The 22,575-nt window shown below is 40.2% G+C and overlaps 1 protein-coding gene across 2 annotated transcripts in view; it reads right to left on the minus strand.

Moving 5' to 3' along the window:
* Positions 1-910: 910 nt before the first annotated feature.
* GDNF (glial cell derived neurotrophic factor) overlaps positions 911-22,575 on the minus strand; it is a 30,333-nt gene continuing 8,668 nt past the window's right edge. For both annotated transcript variants that reach the window (XM_048851518.2, XM_048851517.2), the window contains exon 3: positions 911-3,942. In XM_048851518.2, coding sequence (XP_048707475.1) covers positions 3,458-3,942 — 485 coding nt within the window. In that variant the 3' untranslated portion in view covers positions 911-3,457. The remainder of the gene's footprint in view (positions 3,943-22,575) is intronic.

Raw genomic sequence — 22,575 nt, forward strand, 5'->3', positions numbered from 1 at the left:
AAGTTCAAAACAAAAAACCAAAAACAACTCCCAAGCCTAAAGTCACTTACTTACTACTAGTTTGGCAACCTGCTCTCTGCAGTTTTCTCTCAAGGCCACATATCGGTGTGGGGTGGAGAGGGAGGCACCGGCTAGGTCTTAGTGGCCCCAGTGTAAGGTGATCTCCTCTGTACAATTCTATATCCAGGTAGTATTGGGGCAGGGGGGAAAGCTGATCTGAGATTGGCCCCATTTTATCCTTTCCTCCCAGTGCAGCAGTCCCTGCCTTGGTTGCTTCTGTTTACAGATGATGTTTGGAGCTGTAGCATTTAATGTGACCTAGGCAAACTGCTGTGAAAATTTACCAGCCCAGCCACCAAATCTACCCCCACCCTTTATTTTTCCTCTGATAGCTGAAGATAATGAAAAATCTTAATATTGTATTTTCCCATCAAGAAAAAGAAAAATTACTTGGACATGGTGAATGGAATCTTGCAAGGCTGATTTAGTAGCACATCAGTAAAGCAAAAGGCAAGTCACATATGAGTTGTTGGACTGTAGCAGGTTGCACAGATGGACTATGCCACAGGCTAGGATTGGCTAGAAACTGTTTGAGTAACATGTTACAGCAGGAAAAGTGTGTGATATACATTTCCTTTTCCTGCTGTGTGTGCCATAGGCCACAAAATGCTACAGTCTTTACAGTCGCTTTTTTGAAGCTATGGTGAGATTAGTTTACCTCAATATGTTTGACTAATGTGTATTTGGCATCCCCTTCCAATGTCTGAGCCACAGTTCAGAATGGGTACAATGGATGAGGAGATTTCCACATAGAAATTTGCCTTCATTTGGGATTTCCCCTCTGGATTGTAAAAAGGACAAGATCATAGCTCTCTGAAAAGGTTGGATGTGCAAGAAGTATAAACATCCATACAACAATAGAAATGAGTTTTATTTTGTAAAAAGTTATAAAATGAATATTGTACAAAAATAAAGTCTGTAGAGAACTTTGGTTGATTAACACAAATAACTGAGACATAAATTGTAGGTGAAGTAAAATCCTCCAGAGAAGCATACTCCTGCTCTTGATAAGTTTTTTTTAAAAAATCACAAACTTTACCCTTTGTAGTTTGAACATAGTGACCTGCTATAATTAAAACCTATTTAGGCTGTTGCTTGAGGCAAGCTGTCAACCATCAATGAAGTACCATAGCAAGTGATAAAGTACTTATAATTTCTGTGCTCAAAGCTAGCGTAAGCTAACCACAGTGTTGCTGAGTTTTGACTCATCACACAGCCAGGATTGTACTATGCAAGTAATGCAGATGATGCTTTGACTTCTGTATGCTGCCCAACACAGTGGTTAATCCCCTGACCCAGCACAGCACTTAAACACGTGCTTAATGACTTCCATGGGACTATTCATGCTCTTGAGTGCTTTGCTGGAGTGGGGCCTTAGACTGTCATCCTGCAATTGATTGCATGTGGTGGATTGCTATGAATTCAGAGCCCATGAAGATGACTGTGCTCACTTATCATTAATTGCAGGATTGGGACCTTAGTGAAGAAACTTGATTTAGGGCAAAATTCTCCTTTAAGCCACATGATGGTGGATCTTTGTGTTTTTCCTTTCTTTCTCCCTGCAAATATGGGACCTTCCCCACTGGTATCAGTGCAGATTCCATGCACTTAAAAGGAACAGAATAAGTATGGAGCCATTGCATGGATCGGATAAGTTATGATCCTAATCGTTGTTGTTGTTCAGTAGGTTCTTTGCTGGATATTGTTTTTGTGGGAGTCAAGTCTTCACTTCAGTTGTCTATTATGTCTAGTATAAATACACTTCTGCTAATCTTTAATAAATGAACCTCCAGCTTCATAATTTGTGCTAATCCACTTGATACATAACCTCCTTCACCTTAAAGCAGTATCTTAGATGAAAACTTAAAATGGTTTTTACTATGCCAGTTTAATCCTGTAATGTTTCAGCAAATTATATAAAACACTGGTTATTTAACAAAATAGTTTGTTTACCTTCAGTCTACATTAAATCCAGGACTAACTATAAAAAGGGATTTAACCTTTTCTATATGGAAAGAAAAAACAAATATATCATGAAATTAAAATGACAAAAGTGTGATTAATCTTCATTTGTCAATCATAGTTATGAGATCAGTTGGCAGAAGAAGTGTTTGTGAGAGAAACTGCATCAACATTATAATATTAATATAATTATTTTTTTCTAACAAATTGATAATAATGGCCCCCATTCTACAACTTGCACTCATGTGGAGTGTCACTAACTCATACGGGTAGTAATGGAGTTACTCACATAAATGTTATTCAGCATGAATATGGATTGCAGATTTTGGCCCTCTATTTTGTGATTTTAAACATGGTTTTGTTAAAAAAGGTAAAGTCAGTGATTTTTTGCTTTCAAGTTAACTGTTAATACTTTTAAAAGCATGGCCCCTTGTTCCCAGCTTAACTGTCTTTGTATCTTGCGAGCACATTCCACTTTGGCACCTTTGAAAAAAACTTTAATAAATAAGGAACGGAAACTCATTATTGAACTGTAATAAATAACAATAACTTAAATCTCAATAAATATCTTCTGTATATTTATGTCTTTGAATGGATGCATTGCATCAAGTAGTCTGTTCACTCACAATGACCAAATATTAAAGGAGTTATGTAAGTGACATTAATCCTTTGTAAACCAAAAGAAACATATTTTGCATTTGTGTAAGCCAGGCTCATTGTTTCTATTATTCTACTAGGAGTGAGTGCTTAAAAACACAACTTGTTTTCAGAGGTAATAGAAGAATTAAATCTGATACTTAACTGTTTTGAAGAAATGTGAGCTATAAATAACCTAAATCAAACAGTAAGTGAAACTGTTTTGCATTGATTTTCCCCAGATGAACTTTAGTTGATTAATTTTTACACTTAACTTTTTTTTATTACATAGTATATGTGTAAGGTTAAATCAGGCATCTCCAGTGTTTTGGAATAACCATTTAACAAGCAATATTACAGTATCTTGGAGTGAAGCTAATACCACTTGAGCTTACCATTATTAATGCTACCCCTGTTTTTATAACTTAATAAAAAAAAGAACAAGGCATGATATTTAATAGGTTGTGTTTTTAAGCACATTCCTAGCTGATTCAACTCTCGTTGATAGTGGACCATGTCAAATGAAATAGTGATAGCAACCTCCACCCATCCATTGTGAAACTCCACCCCTGAGCTTTGATGCCTTTTATTTGCTTTCCTGTAGAAATTAAAAGTTCCAACTTTTCTATCCTGTCCAGTTTTCTGTGCTGGATCTTGTCCTACCAGGCTCCCATGTAATTTGTTTTCCTACATCCTTGGTCCTCTTTCTCAGTTCTGAAGAGAAGTTTCCTTGGGAACCTTGGTCCTGTTCTTTGCATTGTAGTAGGAATGCAATATTGTAATAATCTCAAAAAAAAAATCAGACACATCCACATCTTTTAGCGGAATGTTTTTTCAATATATGGTAAACCAAGTTATCGTCCAAAAATGAAAGGTCATCATCGTAGGCAGTGGGTCTGCAGCAAGCTTGCCTCACTTTATCATTGACCAGCTTTTTCTTTCTGGTTAAATTTTTTAAAATTTTGTCATATGTGGTCTCGGCTGCATCACAAGATCCACTGCAGTACCGGAAAATCAGCTCTTCTTTGGTTTCATATCCCAAATCCAAGTCAGTCACATTTAAATGTATTTCTGTTAAGACACAACCTCGATTTTTGCCCTTTTGACCTCTCCGTCCCTTTTTACTGGAATTTTCTGTATTAACTGCTGCATTTTGCCGACTTCTCTCCCGCTTAGAAAAAATTGGAGTTTGTTTATCTGGTGACCTTCTTAGTCTTTTTATAGTGGCTTGAATAAAGTCCACTACATTGTCAAACTGATCTGGATAATCCTCTGGCATGTTAGCTATTTGAAAAAGAAAGAGAGAACAGGTTTGTTAGATGTGGATGGTGATTTTTATTTCTCCTAGAAGTTTTAATCAAAGTCCACTACAACTTGACCAATATTATAACTCAACAAAATGTCATGCCTATGGAAGCTATTCTATCAATTTATTTCAAAAACTATACATAGCAGGTCCAAAAACTGGGAAAGAAAAATGTGACAAGGTATAAATGTTAGATGAGCAGACCTACTGTAAAATGGTCACATAGACCTTCCTGGTCTACTGTAGATAAGGGCTCCCTCTGATTATCATTCTGTTTAGAAGGACTAACAATGGATAAAGGATATGCTCCTGGAATGATGGCAGTGGTAGAAAGAAGCTGTCTGTAGCTAACTTGCTGGTCAAGTTGAGTATTGCCCCTGGCTAAATGCTTGCTTTCTGATGCAGCTGAGGATGTTGTTATCAGAGCTGGTTGAAAATTTTCACGTGGAAGAGTTTTCTGTCGGAGAATAATGATTTGCCAAAATTTTCAATTTTGGCAGGAATGTACATTTTGTTAAAATTTTCATGGGAAATTATTGAAACATTTCATTTTGACTTTTATGTTTTGATATGCTAAAATACAGTATATCAAAATGAAACATTTTGACAGTCTGAAACTAAATATTTTAGGAGTATTTTATTTCATGAAAAATTCTGAGATTTCAACTTTTCATACCAATTGGAAACCAAACCAATTTTGAAATTCGGACATTTCCAGTGGGATAGAAATTCGGACTCTCAACAAGCTCAAGTTATTATGCTGTAAATTTAACTAAGGCTACATCTACACTACAGCCAGGATCGACGCTCTGAGATCGATCCACCAGGGTCGATTTAGCGGGTCTAATGAAGACCCGCCAAATCAACAGCAAATCGCTCTCCAGTCGACCCCTGTACTCTACCCCCAACAAGAAGGGTAAGGTAAGTTGATGGGAGAGTTTCTCCCTTTCACCTCCCGCAGTACCTCAACCGAAGGTACGTCGACTCCAGCTACGTTATTCACATAACTGGAGTTGCATAGCATAGGTCGATTTACCACGGTAGTGTAGACATAGCTTAAGTGAAAGGATGACTGGAGCCATTATATGGGTATCATTTTATTATTTAATCTAAATACGTAAATAAATATACCACAGGAGTTCTTGCCTCATGCACAGTGCCAGAACTTTGTCATTGAAGGCATGCATCCTTTGCAAGGATCAGAGGGAAGATACCTGTGGATTTACCCCTCAACAGCTGGATGACAGGTAGGATGGTAGTGGATTGTGTTGACAAAATCTTCACAGATGCCAGAGCAGATTGCCATCTGTGAAGTTGCTTTCAGAGGGTCAGATCCTTAAACACACACACAGCTGTACACTTCCTTCTCCAACACAGGACCACACCATCACCACCAAGATGGTCCAGTGCTTAGATGAGATCAGCTCATGGATGAAGAACAGCTGGTTGAAGCTAAAGCTGAGCATGACAGAGCTGTTGCTGGTGGGCAGAGAAAAGCATTTTGAAGAGTTTGCAGCCACAGTGCAGTCTCCTTTGGTTGAAGATACACACCCACAATTGGTCAATTCAGTCCATAGTTTAAGCATGCTCCTGGGTGCCTCACTGACCCAAGCTCTCACATAGCAGCATCTGTGAATAATGCTTTTACTGTCTCTGGTTGGCTAGGAGATTCCATCCTGTCCTGGCAAATAATGCCTTGGCCTCAGTTATTCACACTTTATTCACCTCTTGTCTGGACTACAGCAATGCAATACATCTGGGCACAAAGACTTCAGCACTTAGGAAACTCCAACTAGTACAGAACGCTGCAGCACATCTCTTCCTCAACAAAGGTACCACAAACACACCAGACCTATCCTCCACTCTCCACACTGGCTCCCTACAGAATACTCCCTACAGAATACAAGTTCACATTCTCAGTCCTTATTTTCAAGGTATTCATTAACCTGGGCCCCAGGATATCTAGCAGACTGCCTAAAGCGCCTGGATAAAGATCATAGTTGACAACTCCACTCCTGTGGCACAATGGAACTCACTACAATAAAGTAAAGCTCATCTGTGCAGGAGACAGAGCTATCTCTGGGGCCAGTCCAAGACTGTGGAATGAACTCCTCCAGGAACTGAGGACCATCCAAATCTTACCACCTTTCTCTGTAAGTGCAAGGTGCCTTTCTTTGACCTGCCTTCTCTAACAGAAATACATAGCAACATGTATATTTATATATTTTAAAATCAAGAATTCCACTGCATACACTTCTCCCCCTGGAGAGCGGATGAGAGAACAAACATGTGACAGATGCTAGGATGAAATTCAATAAGGAGAAATGCAAAGTACTCCACTTAGGAAGGAAAGGGATCTGGGCATCATAGTGGACCACAAGCTAAATATGAGTCAACAGTGTAACACTGTTGCAAAAAAACCCCAAACAAACAAACAAAAACCAAACATTATTCTGGGATGTATTAGCAGAAGTGTTGTAAGCAAGACACGAGAAGTAATTCTTCCGCTCTACTCCGCACTGATTAGGCCTCAACTGGAGTATTGTGTCCAGTTCTGGGCACCACATTTCAGGAAAGATGTGGAAAAACTGGAGAAAGTCCAGAGAAGAGCAACAAAAATGATTAAAGGTGTTGAAAACATGACCTATGAGGGAAGATTGAAAACATTGGGTTTGTTTAGTCTGGAAAAGAGAAGACAGAGGGGACATAACAGTTTTCAAGTACATAAAAGGTTACAAGGAGGAGGGAGAAAAATTGTTCTTCTTAACCTCTGAGGATAGAACAAGGAGCAATGGGCTTAAATTGCAACAAGGGAGGTTTAGGTTAGACATCAGAAAAAACTTCCTGTCAGGGTGGTTAAGCACTGAAATAAATTGCCCAGGGAGGTTGTGGAATCTCCATTACTGGAGATTTTTAAGAGCAGGTTAGACAAACACCTGTCAGGGATGGTCTAGATAATACTTAGTCCTGCCACAAGTGGCAGGCAACTGGACTAGATGACCTCTTGAGGTCTCATCGAGTCCTGTGATTCTATGGTAGTTATGTTGCTTAGTGCACTACTGGAAGGTGCTCAGGTGAATGACGTACAAGAATTTATGTAGAATAAAATAGAACAGAACATACACAGAGCCTGAGTGAAAGGGCTGTGCATGTGGAAAATATGTGGGCATTTATGGTCTTAAACATCCTCCTTCCAAGCTCAAAGTATGGTGTAGGACTTCTGTGTATCTGGTTTGCAGTCTCACCTACAGTCCATACACAGGAGAAAGGACCATTCAATTCAACAGGGCCTTGTATGTGAGGCTTGTGGTAATAGGATCAGCAGTGTTGCCAGCCCTGCAAGTTCAAAAATGATGACTCAAAAAATCATGAAACTGACTTAAAAATCATGAGATTATTTTATTTTTACATCACATTTTTTAGGTCTGTTTTCTGATTTTTGAACTCATGGTGGGAATCACTCGTGTGTGTATGCATGTGCGCAGCAGGTACATTTCATTGAACTTACTCTGAAACTCAAAAATAAACAAAAAGGTGATGTTGAACATATCCTTCTTCCCTTTACTGCTGACTGTTGGAGGGCCTCATCCCACCTCTCCCTGGACAGGCTCCCCTAAACCCTCCCTGCTCCTGCCCAGGGAACTTTCAGTAGCTCTTTACCCTGGACACTATCCCCTTCTCTCCTCTCTCCACCCAGGTGCTGCCCCTGACCAGCTCCCTCCCCACTTAGCTCCTTCCATCCAATGGGTTCAATCCCCTGCCTGCTCTGTCCCTCCTCTGGACATGTGCATTCCCAGCTGCCCCCGCCCAGGGACAATGTCCCTTCCTCTCTCCTACCCCCAGGTAAGGAGCCCAGTGCAGTGGATGGACTGCAGAGAGCAGCATTTCGTAGGGGAGTGAAAGGGGCAAGGAGCGGGTGCTGCCCCTGAGCACCCTCCCTACAGCTTCCTCTGCCCATGTGGGCTACTGCTTCTCAGCTCTGCCCAGGCAGAGCAACCTCTGTTGGAGGCAGCTGGAACTGCAGTCCAATTCCAGCAGCTAGGGCTGCCAACAGCAGTATTAGTGAGCGAAGCTAGAGCTGCAGCGTCAGTCCTGAGCTGGGTCCCCAAAAATCATGAGAATGGCTTAAAAATCGTAAGTGTTGGGTTCAGACTGTTCAGACTGCTGGCATGTAACATTAAAAAGGTTGCAGAGCTATTTTTAAACTAAGAGATGGGGGAAAGACTATTGCTGCAGAGGAACATATGGATCGGACAGAGACTTCTCTTAGACAACATTTCTCAATACTTTAAATGACTGCTTCTTGGAGCAGCTGGTACAGGAACCCACAAGGGGAGAGGCAACTCTCGATCTAGTCCTGAGTAGAGCGCAGGATCTGCTCCAAGAGTTAACTATAACAGGACCGCTTGGAAATAGTGACCGCAGTATAAAAACTGTTAACATTCCTGTGGTGGGAAAAACATCTCAGCAGCCCAACACTGTGGCATTTAATTTCAGAAAGGGGAACTATGCAAAAATGAGGAGGTTAGTTAAACAGAAATTAAAAGGTACAGTGACTAGAGTGAAATCCCTGCAAACTGCATGGACACTTTTCAAAGATACCATAATAGAGGCCCAACTTAAATGTATGCCCCAAATTAAAAAACACAGTAAAAACTAAAAAAGAACCACCATGGCTTAACAACCATGTAAAAGAAGCAGTGAGAAATAAAAAGGCATCTTTTAAAAAGTGGAAGTCAAATCCTAATGAGGTAAATAGAAAACAGCATAAACACTGCCAACTTAAGTGTAAAAATGTAATAAGAAAAGCCAAAAAGGAGTTTGAAGAACAGCTAGCCAAAAACTCAAAAGGTGGTAATAAAATGTTTTTTAAGTACATCAGAAGCAGGAAGCCTACTACACAACCAGTGGGGCCCCTGGACGATCAAGATACAAAAGGAGCACTTAAAGACGATAAAGTCATTGCGGAGAAACTAAATGAATTCTTTGCTTCAGTCTTCACGGTTGAGGATGTTAGGGAGATTACCAAACCTGATCCGTCCTTTGTAGGTGACAACTCTGAGGAATTGTCACAGATTGAAGTGTCATTAGAGAAGGTTTTGGAATTAGTTGGTAAACTTAACAGTAACAAGTCACCGGGACCAGATGGCATTCACCCAAGAGTTTTGAAAGAACTCAAATGTGATATTGCAGAACTCTTAACTATGGTTTGTAACCTGTCCTTTAAATCAGCTTCTGTACCCAATGACTGGAAGATAGCTAATGTAACCCCAATATTTTAAAAGGGATGTAGAGGTGATCCCTGCAATTACAGACTGGTAAGTCTAACGTCAGTACCAGGCAAATTAGTTGAAACAATAATAAAGAATTAAATTGTCAGACACATAGAAGAACATAAATTGTTGGGCAAAAGTCAACATGGTTTCTGTAAAGAGAAATCATGTTTTACTAATCTATTAGAGTTCTCTGAAGAGGTCAACAAACGTGGACAAGGGGGATCCAGTGGACATAGTGTACTTAGATTTCCAAAAAGCCTTTGACAAGGTCCCTCACCAAATGCTCTTACGTTAATTAAGTTGTCATGGGATAAGAGGGAAGATCTTTTCATGGATTAAGAACTGGTTAAAAGACAGGGAACAAAGGGTAGGAATAAATGGTAAATATTCAGAATGGAGAGGGGTAACTAGTGGTGTTCCCCAAAGGTCAGTCCTAGGACCAATCCTATTCAACTTATTCATAAATGATTTGGAGAAAGTGGTAAACAGCGAGGTGGCAAAGTTTGCAGATGATACTAAACTGCTCAAGATAGTTAAGACCAAAGCAAACTGTGAAGAACTTCAAAAAGATCTCACAAAACTAAGTGATTGGGCAACAAAATGGCAAATGAAATTTAATGTGGATAAATGTAAAATAATGCACATTGGAAAAAATAACCCCAACTATACATACAATATGATGGGGGCTAATTTAGCTACAACTAATCAGGAAAGAGATCTTGGAGTCAACATGGACAGTTCTTTGAAGACATCCACGCAGTGTGCAGTGGCAGTCAAAAAAGCAAACAGGATGTTAGGAATCATTTAAAAAGGGATAGAGAATAAGATGGAGAATATCTTATTGCCCTTATATAAATCCATGGTATGCCTACATCTTGAATACTGTGTACAGATGTGGTCTCCTCATCTCGAAAAAGATATACTGGCATTAGAAAGGTTCAGAGAAGGGCAACTAAAATGATTAGGGGTTTGGAACAGGTCCCATATGAGGAGAGATTAAAGAGACTAGGACTTTTCAGCTTGGAAAAGAGGAGACTAAGGGAGGATATGATTGAGGTATATAAAATCATGAGTGGTGTGCTGAAAGTGAATAAGGAAAAGTTATTTATTTGTTCCCATAGTATAAGATCTAGGGGCCACCAAATGAAATTAATGGGCAGCAGGTTTAAAACAAATAAAAGGAAGTTCTTCTTCACACAGTCAACCTGTGGAACTCCTTGCCTGAGGAGGTTGTGAAGGCTAGGACTATAACAGGGTTTAAAAGAGAACTAGATAACCTCCACGAATTTAAGTCCATTAATGGCTATTAGCCAGGATGGGTAAGGAATGGTGTCCCTAGCCTCTGTTTGTCAGAGGGTGGAGATGGATGGCAGGAGAGAGATCACTTGATCATTACCTGTTAGGTTCCCTCCCTCTGGGGCACCTGGCATTGGCCACTGTTGGCAAACAGGATACTGGGCTGGATGGACCTTTGGTCTGACCCAGTATGGCCATTCTTATGTTCATTTTATTTGCCTTTTGTATTTTGAGACTTTAAGGTACACTCAGGCAATACTTTTGCCACAACCATTAGGGTAAATTTTAGAAATGTACTTTTTAAAAAAAATGAAACCTGATATTTTCATCTAATCACTTGTCTCCAGGAGCTAGGGCTTTACCATATACATCAGATATTATGAGACTCATGATAAAGTTAAAAGAGTTGGCAACACTGAAAGCCACACATTCCCCTGCCAAACAACAATGGCCCCACTAATTTTCCTATGTAGAGAGCCACCAAAGAGTTCTGCTCCATGGCTCTCAAAGGATCATCATGTTCTCTGGGGAAGTTCTCCACTACATTCCCCAAGTCTGCATTTCCAGTTGATTAGAGGCATCAAGTGCCAGAGAGGATTTGGCCCTGAGCCCCTTTTAAAAAACAATTTATACTGCATACAAGAAGAATTTATAAATAAAGTAGGTCCAAATGTCATTTTGGAACAGCAGACTCCAACACGGCCATGTTCCAAATAAGGCAGAAACTAAATTGTCCCATCTGTCTTTAATGGGAAACTATCAGAGCAAATCTGGCACAAAATTCAGATTTTATAAAGCTAATCTTTTAATTCCACTGTCAACAGATTTTTTGAAAAAATTCCCTTGCAGTGGTGACAACCCAGACAAGAGTATTAGTACAAAAAACCCTCAAAGCAAAAGTGACCAGAAATTTATTTTATTGGGAGAAGCTGGATCTTCAGCACTTTTGAAAATCTGATCACTTGTTTAGGTGTCTAATTAGTGATGTAGGAGCCTAACTTAAGTGCTCACTTTTGAAAATCTTGGCCATCAGGTTTTAGAGAAAAGGCTTAAATCCCACTCATTGCAAAATAGTTATCAGTAAAAGATGCCTTTTCACTAAAATGTAGTGTTTGAATTGAAACAATTTTTTCTGTTCCATGCAATTATTTTAGGAAAGGAATAATTTTGTATATTTATCGATAATAGAACCTCAGAGTTATGAACACCTTCGGAATGGAGGTTGTTCGTAGCTCTGAAATGTCTGTAATTCTGAATAAAACATGGTCCAAAAGTTCACAACTGAACATTGACTTAATACAGCTTTGAAACTTTACTATGCAGAAGAAAAATGCTGCTTTCCCTTTATTTTTTTAGTAGCTTACATTTAACATCATACAGTACTGTATTTGTTTGGTTGGGTTTTTTGGTCTCTGTTGCTGTCTTATTGTGTACTTCCAGGTATGTGATTGGTCAGTTTGTAACTCTAAGGTTCTACTGTACATATTTTTTTACTTTCTATGTTAACTGGAATTGTGCGTAGTGCTTTAATGTATCTTAAATGGTTGTTATGTTATCATGTCTAAACATCATTTACATTATTAACCCCAAAGTTCAGGGGGTTTGATTCAGCCCATTATAATGGTAGGGGTTGTTTGCAAATTTCAGATTCAGACCTGAGTTTGGCTCAAAGGCTCCTTTTTCCAAAATAAGGTCCAAAGTTTTAGTTCAGACCCCTCTCAACTTAAACTCTACTTCCATTTTGACCATGGTGAGCCCAAGAGGGTCCAGTTGTTCTCCCATTAGCCTCTCAAGCATTTTGATCATTCTGTTGCATACATTTATAAGCTAGAAAGAAATGGGTTGTGAAGGGGGAAAAAAGACTCATTTAGAAATATTTTTCAGTAATAAGCCTATCAAGCAGAAATTAGAATCAAATCCCTGGAAATAAACTCACCTATCACATATGCTTAAACTAGCTATTCTGAAAAGTTATCAGGATTTAAACAATTAAAATAACACCAGTTTGAAGACTGACTTTGCTTTTATGCTTTGCATGAAAATGTGTGGGGGCAAAGAGTGAAACAGAAACATGTCAGTTCTATTCATTAAAAAATATAACATCAAAGATGCCAAGGTCAGTTTGTCTTTAAATGATTAATACTGTTCTAGTTCATTACCTTATTCACTGACTTGCCAGCTCTCAAAGAGACATTACATTCTTTCCTGTAACTTAAAATTCCCATAGAAACTGACACAGTCATTGGTGTCACCTGTCTCTCATCAAGGTGAAGTGTTAAGTATCCTGATGCATCTGACTCCTAGACCTTTTAATGTCAGATACAATGAGCCAGTATTGGAAAAAGTACTGAATTAAAATAGCTTTTGTATTTTTTCCTTTTGTGGTTACAAGGATTTTCTCTTTATAGCTCACTAGCTTGAAAGTCCATCATATGCTAGGGTATGATCAATAAATCAGTTGATAGTTATGGCTAATCTGCCTATTAAGTCACATTTTTAAATTCGTGTCCAGCCTTTTACAGGGTTTGCATTTGTTTCCCGTTATCTTTCTACCTCCTCAACTGTGCTTCTCAGTTCACAGTAGTTGCGAGAAAATCAGATTCCATCTCTTTCCAGTAAAAGAAGGAAATTAGGGCAGCGGTTCTCCAACTGTGGGTTGGGACCCCATTTTAATGGGGTTGCCAGGGCCAGCATTAGACTTGCTGGAACCCATGGTTGAAGCTGAAGCCAGAGCTCCACTCCCACCCAGGGCAGTGGGATTCGGGCTCTGGCCCCCTCTTCCTCCATCTGGAGCGGCAGGGCTTGGGGTCCAGGGCTTGGGCTCTGTCCCCCCACCCGGAGTCATGTAGTAACTTTGTTGTCAGAAGGGGGTCATGGTGCAATGAAGTTTGAGAACCCCTGAACTAGGGCCTTATCTCCACTACCAGGGTAAGTCTACCTAAGTTACACTACTCCAGCTACATGAATAATATAGCTGGAATTGACGTAGCTTAGGTCGACTTACTACAGTGTCTACACTGCGCTGCATTGACAAGACGCTCTCCTGTCGACTTACCTTATTCTTCTTGCTCCGATACAGTACCGGAGTTGACCAGAGAGTGCTCTCTGGTCGATTTAGTGGGTCTTCACTTGGCCCACTAAATAGACCCCCACTGTATCGATTACAGGAGCATCGATCCTCGGTAAGTATAGACATGGCCAAAGAGAAGTGACAGAAAAATCCCATTTGCTAAACTTCACTTGCTGTCATCTGTGGCTGTATTAGGGAAAAACATGCTCAGGAGAGTTGAGTAAAGTAGATACAAACTTGTTCAAGGTGAGAGGTCTACAGTAGAGGACTTCTCAGGCCTAATTTTGAGGCCTGACTCAGATGCAAACTGGACCCAATACCACGCAACCCAACCCAAGCACAAGAGGGTAGAGTTGTTTTCCAACCCAACCATGAACCAGAATCAGTGCTGATGCCACCTCCTGCCCATTGGGTTGGTGCAGCAGCAGCTGCATATGCCAGTGGCTGCATGCCCCCTTCCTATTGTGCATGCCCCACGCTGTGCTGTTTGTGCACTACAGAGTGGTGCTGAGATTTCTCTGGCACGGTCACTCTGCAACACACACAGCACAGCCAGGTCATGGAGGATGGCAGGAGCGGGGCACACACAAAGGCAGGAAGTGGAGAGCCAACTCACCCCAACCTGAGCCTGAGAGAATCCAGTTGTTTTCCCACCCACTCTGACCCAGACCTGGGTCCCATCGGGTTTAGATCAGGTTGCAGGGCTCTAATCTTTGTGAGTTGGCTTACCAGTTGATCACTAGTTGGCCAATCTGAGTGACTAACAGTGTTCAAACTGAAGCCATTCACAAAATCTCCATTTGACTTAAGTAAGAACAAAATTGAGCCCCAGGGGAGGGGACCCTGTTTTGGCAGCTGCAGATCCTAAATTTGATATTGGTATGTGATAGGATTAGTCCAAGCAGCAAAAATACTTTTGTTGGATAGTTAGATTTTTCATCTTCATCTTATCCCAGAACATCTTTGCAGGCACAGGAAGCAGTACAATGTCACCATTCATTCCTGTTCAGGACTTGTTTCTTCATTAAGCCCAGCCTGGTCATATTCCTGCATAAAATGTTCCTCCATCTAGTTGGTGGTTGGCCTCTAGGTCAGATTGCATTTGCATTATTTTCTTTGGCATGCTATCATCTGTTTTTCTGAAGTGTTCTCACCATCATAATCTTTCTCAGTTGTCGCTAATCCCATTGTCACACATTGAGATGTGGATGGTGTGTCCTAGTGGTTGGAACAGAATCTGTTGGGCAGAACTGGACTTGTGGTCAGGAGACAAGCCAATGGTCAGAGCCAGGAGTTGAGAACCAGAACAGAACCAAAGAGCAGAACCAGAGTCATGGTCAGGGGACAATCTAGTGATCAGAGCCAGGAGTTAGGAGTTCAGAAGTAGGCAGGGACTAGGGCTGGAAGCAGGTCTGGTGCAGCTGCAGGTATGGAACGCGTTGAACAGCCACTGTGCCGCTGTTCCTACAAGGCTTAAATGGTGATCTGTTGGCTCTTTTGTCCAACCAGGGAGCACAGTCACATAGAGAGGGTTTATTGGGCAGCAGAGCTCATGTGATTGCCAGGCAACCAAGCCCAGAGGCAGCTGAGTACCTGACATCCATATCCTGATTTGACATCCTACTCTCCTTCTAATTTCTTCGTTTGTCTTAACATTATTTCATCTTATACTTGCTATCTTCCAAAGAAGTCTCATCTCTACTGCCTTCAGCCTTCTGATGTTTTTTTTCCTTTTAATGCAGTTGCCATTCATACTATAAAGTAATACTGTTAGTACACCGGTTTTATAAATTTTCACTTTTGGTACTAAATGTAATGTTTTTATCAGTCCATAATTTCATCAATCTCTGTGCATCAGCTTCTATGCAGCACTTGTATCTAAAGCACATCTTCTTTTAACTTCATTCTTGATGGAACCATCAGCACATATCAAGCTTCCTAAATACACATAATATTTTACTTGTTCTGTGACTTCACTGGCTGCTGCATTTCAACAATTCATCTATTGTCCCTTATCCAAGATACAACCACTTTGTCTTCTTGGCATATATTGTAAGTCAGTCGACTACAACAATTTTCCAAAGTAGAGTATAATCATTAATTCAAATGTGTCTGCCAATTGTACAATGTTATCTACATAAACTAAAGAGCTTAACTCTAGATTACCCAGTGTTACACCATCCAAATCACCTATCTTTCTTAATGTCCAGTTTAAGAAATGATGAAAACATAGGTGCATCCTTGTCCCCTTGCTTTGACTTGAACCAATTGCTTAATTTTCCATTTGTTCTTATGGCACTGTAGGAATCTTTGTACATAACTTTTATAATTGCAGTTATCCTATCTGGAACACTACATGATTTTACTACTTTCCATAATGCTTCCCTCCAAACTGAATCAAATGATTCTGTGAAGTCAATGAAAACAACAAATGTCTCTAATCCCCATTCTCACTTTTTTCCATTAACTGTCAGACTGTGAATATCTGATCAATGCAACTGCAGCCTGCTCTGAAGCCACATGGGGCTTACTGCTGCCCCTAAAACTGGTCATAATCTGTTGACAGTTATTTACATCATGATATTTTCCAGTACTGATGATAATAAGTACAGTATTGCATAAAGTGATGAAGAAATCACAAAGATTGGATAAGCAAAAGTTCTGGAAAGAAGATGCTCAGCAACTAGAGGAGGCATCAAGAAAACAGGATATGAAAATGAAACACAATAAAGTTAAGTTGTATGGAAACACAATCAGGCCAATGATGCTAGCGGGAAGAGAGGCTAATTTGTTGAACTGACAAATTCTGAAGTGGAGCTGAAAGTATGGAAGGAGCATTTTTGACAAAGTGCTGAACCTTGTATTCATTCAGATGCAAACATTCTGGACATCTAGATAAACAGGGCAACATATAAGGCTGTATGAATATCACCACCAAACCACCGTCAGACAAAGAAATAGAAAAAGCAGTGGAACCATTAAAAAATGGGAAAGCTGCAGGAATAGACGATAACAACAGCTAAGCTGCTAAAAGTCAACAGGGCAAGTGCTATCAAAGCAATAGGAAAAATATATAAGAAGGTATGGGAGCAAGAAGCATTACCGAATGACTGTCTAATGGCAATAGTTGTACCAGTCTTGAAGAAAGTACATCCTGCCAATCTGAATAAGTATAGATACATAGATTTTTATTAAAGGCTTATAGTATGGAAAAGTGTTACTTTTAACTAATTATAATGTGACAGTTTTTCCGAGAAAGCATTATGATTTATTTTAATATATCTATTGTGGTAGCACCTAGAGGCCACATCTGAAATCAAGTCCCCACTGTGATAGGTACTATATTAAGAGACCATCTCTTCCCTTCAGAGCTTACGATGTGAATAGACAAGACAGGCAAAGGGTGAGAGAAGAAACAGAGATGAGGTGACCTGCCCTAGGTCACACAGCAGGTCAGTGATAGAACTGGGAACAGAACCCCAATCCATTGCCACAGGATACTGGGCTAGGTGGACCTTTGGTCTGACCCAATATGGCCATTCTTATGTCTTAACCCCTGGACCATTCCTCCTCTCTAAACCCTTGTATTGTTCAACAAAACAAGTATGGGAATCTGTATCACTGAAGTACATGTCCAGTGTCAGGCAGGTTCACATGTCTGTAAGCTGAATATTCTGTTTTATCACTATTTTTATAACAATCTCATCACTATGGTATCTGAGAACCTTAAATAGGTGTTTATTACTCTATCAGTACCTGAAACCTATGAGCCTCTTGCTATTAGTCAGCACTATAGCAATGAGCATGTAGCCAGCTAATACACACATTACTGAGATTTCTAGGAGAGTAGTCTGTGATGGCCATACAAAGAAATTCCTTCTGGGATTTCTGGTACAAAAATCCTCCAGCAGTTCAGCTCTAAGTAATGTCATCAAAGCCCCTCACTAGAGTGACCTAGCTGCCAATCTACTACTATTAACATATTCAAGGTGAAAAATGTATTGGCAAAAAATATAGAATTATCTCCCCAATTAAAATACATAATATCTAATCAATATCAGTCAAATGCATTCTGGCCCAGGAACAGGCACAAGGTCCAGGAGGCAGATTGTGCCTTTTTCATAGTCTGCATGCCAGGTTGTTCCTGGAACAGTACACTACCATACTCCCCCATGCACAGGGCTTGTAGCAAAGCCATGATTGAACCCTGACTATGTGAATCTCAGTTGATTTCAGTGATGGTTTTGCATTATGAATAATACCATATTTTTCTATTATGCTCTTTTACTTTCCAAATTTCAGCATTTTTAGAGTTTGTGTCTGGATAATGAACATACTATTAGCATGTATGTTTCTCAGTATGAAACCTGTTAGCATACAAGCTGATAATGTTTTCATACTATTACAATAAATAGTGCATAGAACTAAAACAGGTGCCACGTGTTCTACTGCAGGGCATCCCAAACTGTGATCCATGGACCACTGGTAGGTCATGGAGCACTTGACAGTGACCTGCAGAGATGAGTCTGTTCACAGGATGGCTGTTATCCTTTCCCAGTTTCCACACAGTTTTAAAATATGGCCAAACATCCAGACCTAATATAACTTTTCCAGGTAGGCAATTGTTGTCACTAGAGAGTTGTTACGTGATTGTGAATGGAAGCGAAGGTGGTCCTCACATTTATGAGAGGGAATATGCTATGTGCCATTTGTGAATCAGAGGGAATATATCCATGAGAAAAATTCTCTGTTAAGACGTGGCCTGCATTATGAAAAGATTTCGGAATCCCTTTTGTTCTGCAGCTATGCCCGGATTCAGCAAAGCACTTAACAGGTGTTCATCTTTAAACACATGCTTAAATCCTAATCATCACAGCACTTATGCATGTTCTTAAATCCCATTGACTTCAAAGAAATTTAATTAGTGTCTTAAAGTTAAGCACATATTTAAGTGTTGTGCCGAAAAGAGAGATAATTAAGCAAATGCTTAAGCTGAGTTGAGGTGGGACCTTATACCCTTTTAAAAAAATCTTTACTGAAATTTGTAACAGAATCTATTGACACCTATAGGATCTCTATGAAGTGTTCTTAAAACTACAGTACACACCTGGTGAAGTCAAGAAACAGATTGACAGAGCCAGAAGGGTACCCAGAAGTCACCTACTACAGGACAGGCCCAACAAAGAAAGTAACAGAACGCCACTAGCCGTCACCTACAGCCCCCAACTAAAACCTCTCCAGCGCATCATCAAGGATCTACAAACTATCCTGAAGGACAGTCCCTCACTCTCACAGACCTTGGGAGACAGGCCAGTCCTCGCTTACATACAGCCCCCCAACATGAAGCAAATACTCACCAGCAACCACACACCACACAACAAAAACACTAACCCGGTAACCAATCCCTGCAACAAACCCCGTTGTCAACTCTGTCCACATATCTCTTCAAGGGACACCATCATAGGACCTAACCACATCAGCCACACCATCAGGGGCTCATTCACCTGCACATCTACCAATGTGATATATGCCATCATGTGCCAGGAATTCCCTCTGCCATGTACATTGGCCAAACCAGACAGTCTCTACTCAAAAGAATAAATGGACACAATTCAGATATCAAGAATTGTAACATTCAAAAACCAGTAGGAGAGCACTTCAATCTCCCTGGACACTCAATAACAGATTTAAAAGTGGCAATTCTTCAACAAAAAAACTTCAAAAACAGACTTCAGTGAGAAACTGCAGAACTGGAATTAATTTGCAAACTGGACGCCATCAAATCCCTCGGGGGGAGGGATAGCTCAGTGGTTTGAGCATTGGCCTGCTAAACCCAGGGTTGTGAGTTCAATCCTTGAGGGGGCCATTTAGGGATCTAAGGCAAAAATTGGGGATTGGTCCTGCTTTGAGCAGGGGGTTGGACTAGATGACCTCCTGAGGTCCCTTCCAACCCTGATGGTCTATGATTCTATGAAATTAGGCCTGAATAAAGACTGGGAGTGGATGGGTCACTACAAAAAGTAATTTTCCCTCTGCTGATACTCACACCTTCTTGTCAACTGTTGGAAATGGAGGACGTCCGCCTTGATTGCATTGGCCCCGTTAGCGCTGACCCCCCACTTGCTAAGGCAACTCCATTCTTTTCATATATATACTGCTTACTGTATTTTTCACTCCATGCATCTGCTGAAGTGGGTTTTAGCCCATGAAAGCTTATGCCCAAATAAATTTGTTAGTCTCTAAGGTTCCACAAGGACTCCTCGTTGTTTTTATCATTACATAGTTCATTTTCATTCTTTTACCTTAAAACACCCTAAGTCTCCTGTAATATTTTTTGTGCAACTGAATATCCTGTATGAACCTGTCTAAAGTATCTAGCGGTTTGTTTATTTCTGTTTTCCATCTTTATAACTAGGGAATGGTTTCCATGTTTCATTGAAATCTTCCCTTTTATTCTGCTTGCCATATATTGCTTTTTCATTAGATGCATCTTTTACATCTAAGAAGATCCATTCTAGTCCTGTTATATCTTTCCAGTGTCAAGGATTAACTGGTTTTGCCACCACTAAACATTTTGAAACCCACTCTATTTTAATGTCTGATAAAACTGAGGATTCATATAACTGCATTATTTAATATTATCTTACCGATTGCCATTAGGATATTATCTCAGAATTATGAGATTCCTGTACAACTCTACATCTTTTTCAAGCAGGTCCAGCAGAGATTATTATTTCTGAATTCTAGTTTCTGCAGTCCTAATGGGGATCAGAACAGTTTACGCAATATTTTAAACTGCATCCATTTGAGGATCACACTGTAGTAGCCTTATAACTTCTTTCCCATCTTTTGGTCCGTGGTCATCTGAACAGCTGAATTCCAAGAATTTCCCTTGAATATGCTTTAAGTAAATATATAGTTTTAAAATATGAATAATGAGAAAAATATATACTTGTACATTTATTTCCTTTTGAAGGACTCAGTCATTTTAATGTTAGCTCTTTAAGCACCCTCCTTGGGAATGTATTAGACACTGTATTTGACACAGAATGGAATGATGGTGTATTGTATGTGTCTAACAAATGGTATATAGAATAATGTCTATTTAGATAAGAACATATCATTTGTTTAGCACTAATAATGTGTTCATCTCTATATAGCATCAAAATATAAAGACAAGTCTTATCCTCATGACCTTGTATTCCAGTATCATATCCTGGCTATTCAACATTTCCTCTGTGTTTCTAATATAGTAAATAAAAACACTCCAGCTCACAGGCACTGACTTTTATTTTTGCGGGTGGGTACTCCTCTCTGCCCCCTCTTCCCTGTGCAAGTGGCTGGCAGGGCCTTGGCGGAAGAGGCCAAGCAGGGATGGGGCCTCAGGGCAGAGTAGGGGGTGGAGCCATGGTCTGAGCGCTGGGGCCCACAAAAGATTAATCTAGCCCTGCAGGTGCTAAGCACCCCCTATTTTTTCAGTGGGTGATTGAGTCCTGGAGCACCTACAGAGTCAGAGCCTATGCTCCAGCTAAAGATGTTAAATGGCCTAACACTAAATTATCTTTAACAAATTCCTGAAATCAAATCACTAGTCAACAATCTAACTGTGCCTCAGGTACTGCAACTTATAAGAACATCATCTGCCTTTTTACAGAGAAAAGCTCCTACAATGTTTCTTTTTTTCTTTTCTTTTTTTTTTTTTAAGTACACAGCTAGATCTTACACTGTGCTCCCCCTGTGCCAGTGACCACATTGTAGGTAATGGTCTATCTGACTTGGGATTCCATTTACCCTACAGTTACAGCCATGTTGATGTACCAATTAGAAAATACATATGCCTAACACTAGGTTTGCTTTCATAGGTAGGGCTAAAGAACATAGCCATTTAACCACTGTGTATTCAATTATTGGCATAGTTCTATTTATAATGTGTTTTGTGTTCATACAATACATAGGTTTCAGAGGAACAGCCGTGTTAGTCTGTATTCGCAAAAAGAAAAGGAGTACTTGTGGCACCTTAGAGACTAACCAATTTATTTGAGCATGAGCTTTCGTGAGCTACAGCTCACTTCATCAGATGTATACATAGTATACATACATACAATACATAGTATCTACAGAAGCTAATTGTGTGCCACTCTTGCTCATACAGGACCCTTTGATCATGCCTTTATAACTAGGATAGCTTCCTCTCAATCACTATAACAAAATATCCCACACTTCATCGCCCTATGTATTGCATGTGACATTATGCATATGTCCTCCAGAAATTCTATCCCCCTGTCACAAACTATCCCATATGGCTCTTCTGGTTACATGATCAAGAAGCAGGGGGCTGATTTAAAATGCTCTGTAATTAGTGCAGGCTAAATTGAACAAGCTGGTGTCTACTTTAATCATATAGCTGAAGCCTGTACTGCTGGTGCACATTACTCTATGACCACTGATCTGAAATGGAGGGGGTCATCACAGTACACCTGGTCAGATTGAGAGGTCAAGACCTTGCTCATAATCTGGAGCAAGGGAAACTTTCAGGCCAATCTGAATTTGGTGCTACATAATCTTGTGGTCTCAGAGCACTATCAGCACTTCTCAGAGCACCTCATGGACAAAATGATGCAGTAAAGTGAGGAAAGATGAAAATGTGAAAGTCCTGGTATAACTGAGCTGACAACTCCAACTATGGCTCAGGCCACTGCTGGACAAAGGACCCCTCCTTCTAGGGAGCTGAACCGGAACAAGGCTAACCATTGCTCCTGGCAGCATATTGCAGAGCGACGCATATTCAGAGAGGAGAGGGAGGATGAAGATCCACAAAGAGGAGGAGAAACCATTGACTCCCATTACAGGTAGTGTTCAACCCATTTATTGTGTTGGGATGCATGTGTGGTGAGAGAGAGAGAGAGAGACACACACACACACACACACAAAATGACGTGTGGAAGAGGATGGGACCAAAGTCATGAGAG

Source organism: Caretta caretta, chromosome 5 (genome assembly GCF_965140235.1).
Source record: "Caretta caretta isolate rCarCar2 chromosome 5, rCarCar1.hap1, whole genome shotgun sequence".
In the NCBI taxonomy this organism is placed as follows: Eukaryota; Metazoa; Chordata; order Testudines; family Cheloniidae; genus Caretta; species Caretta caretta.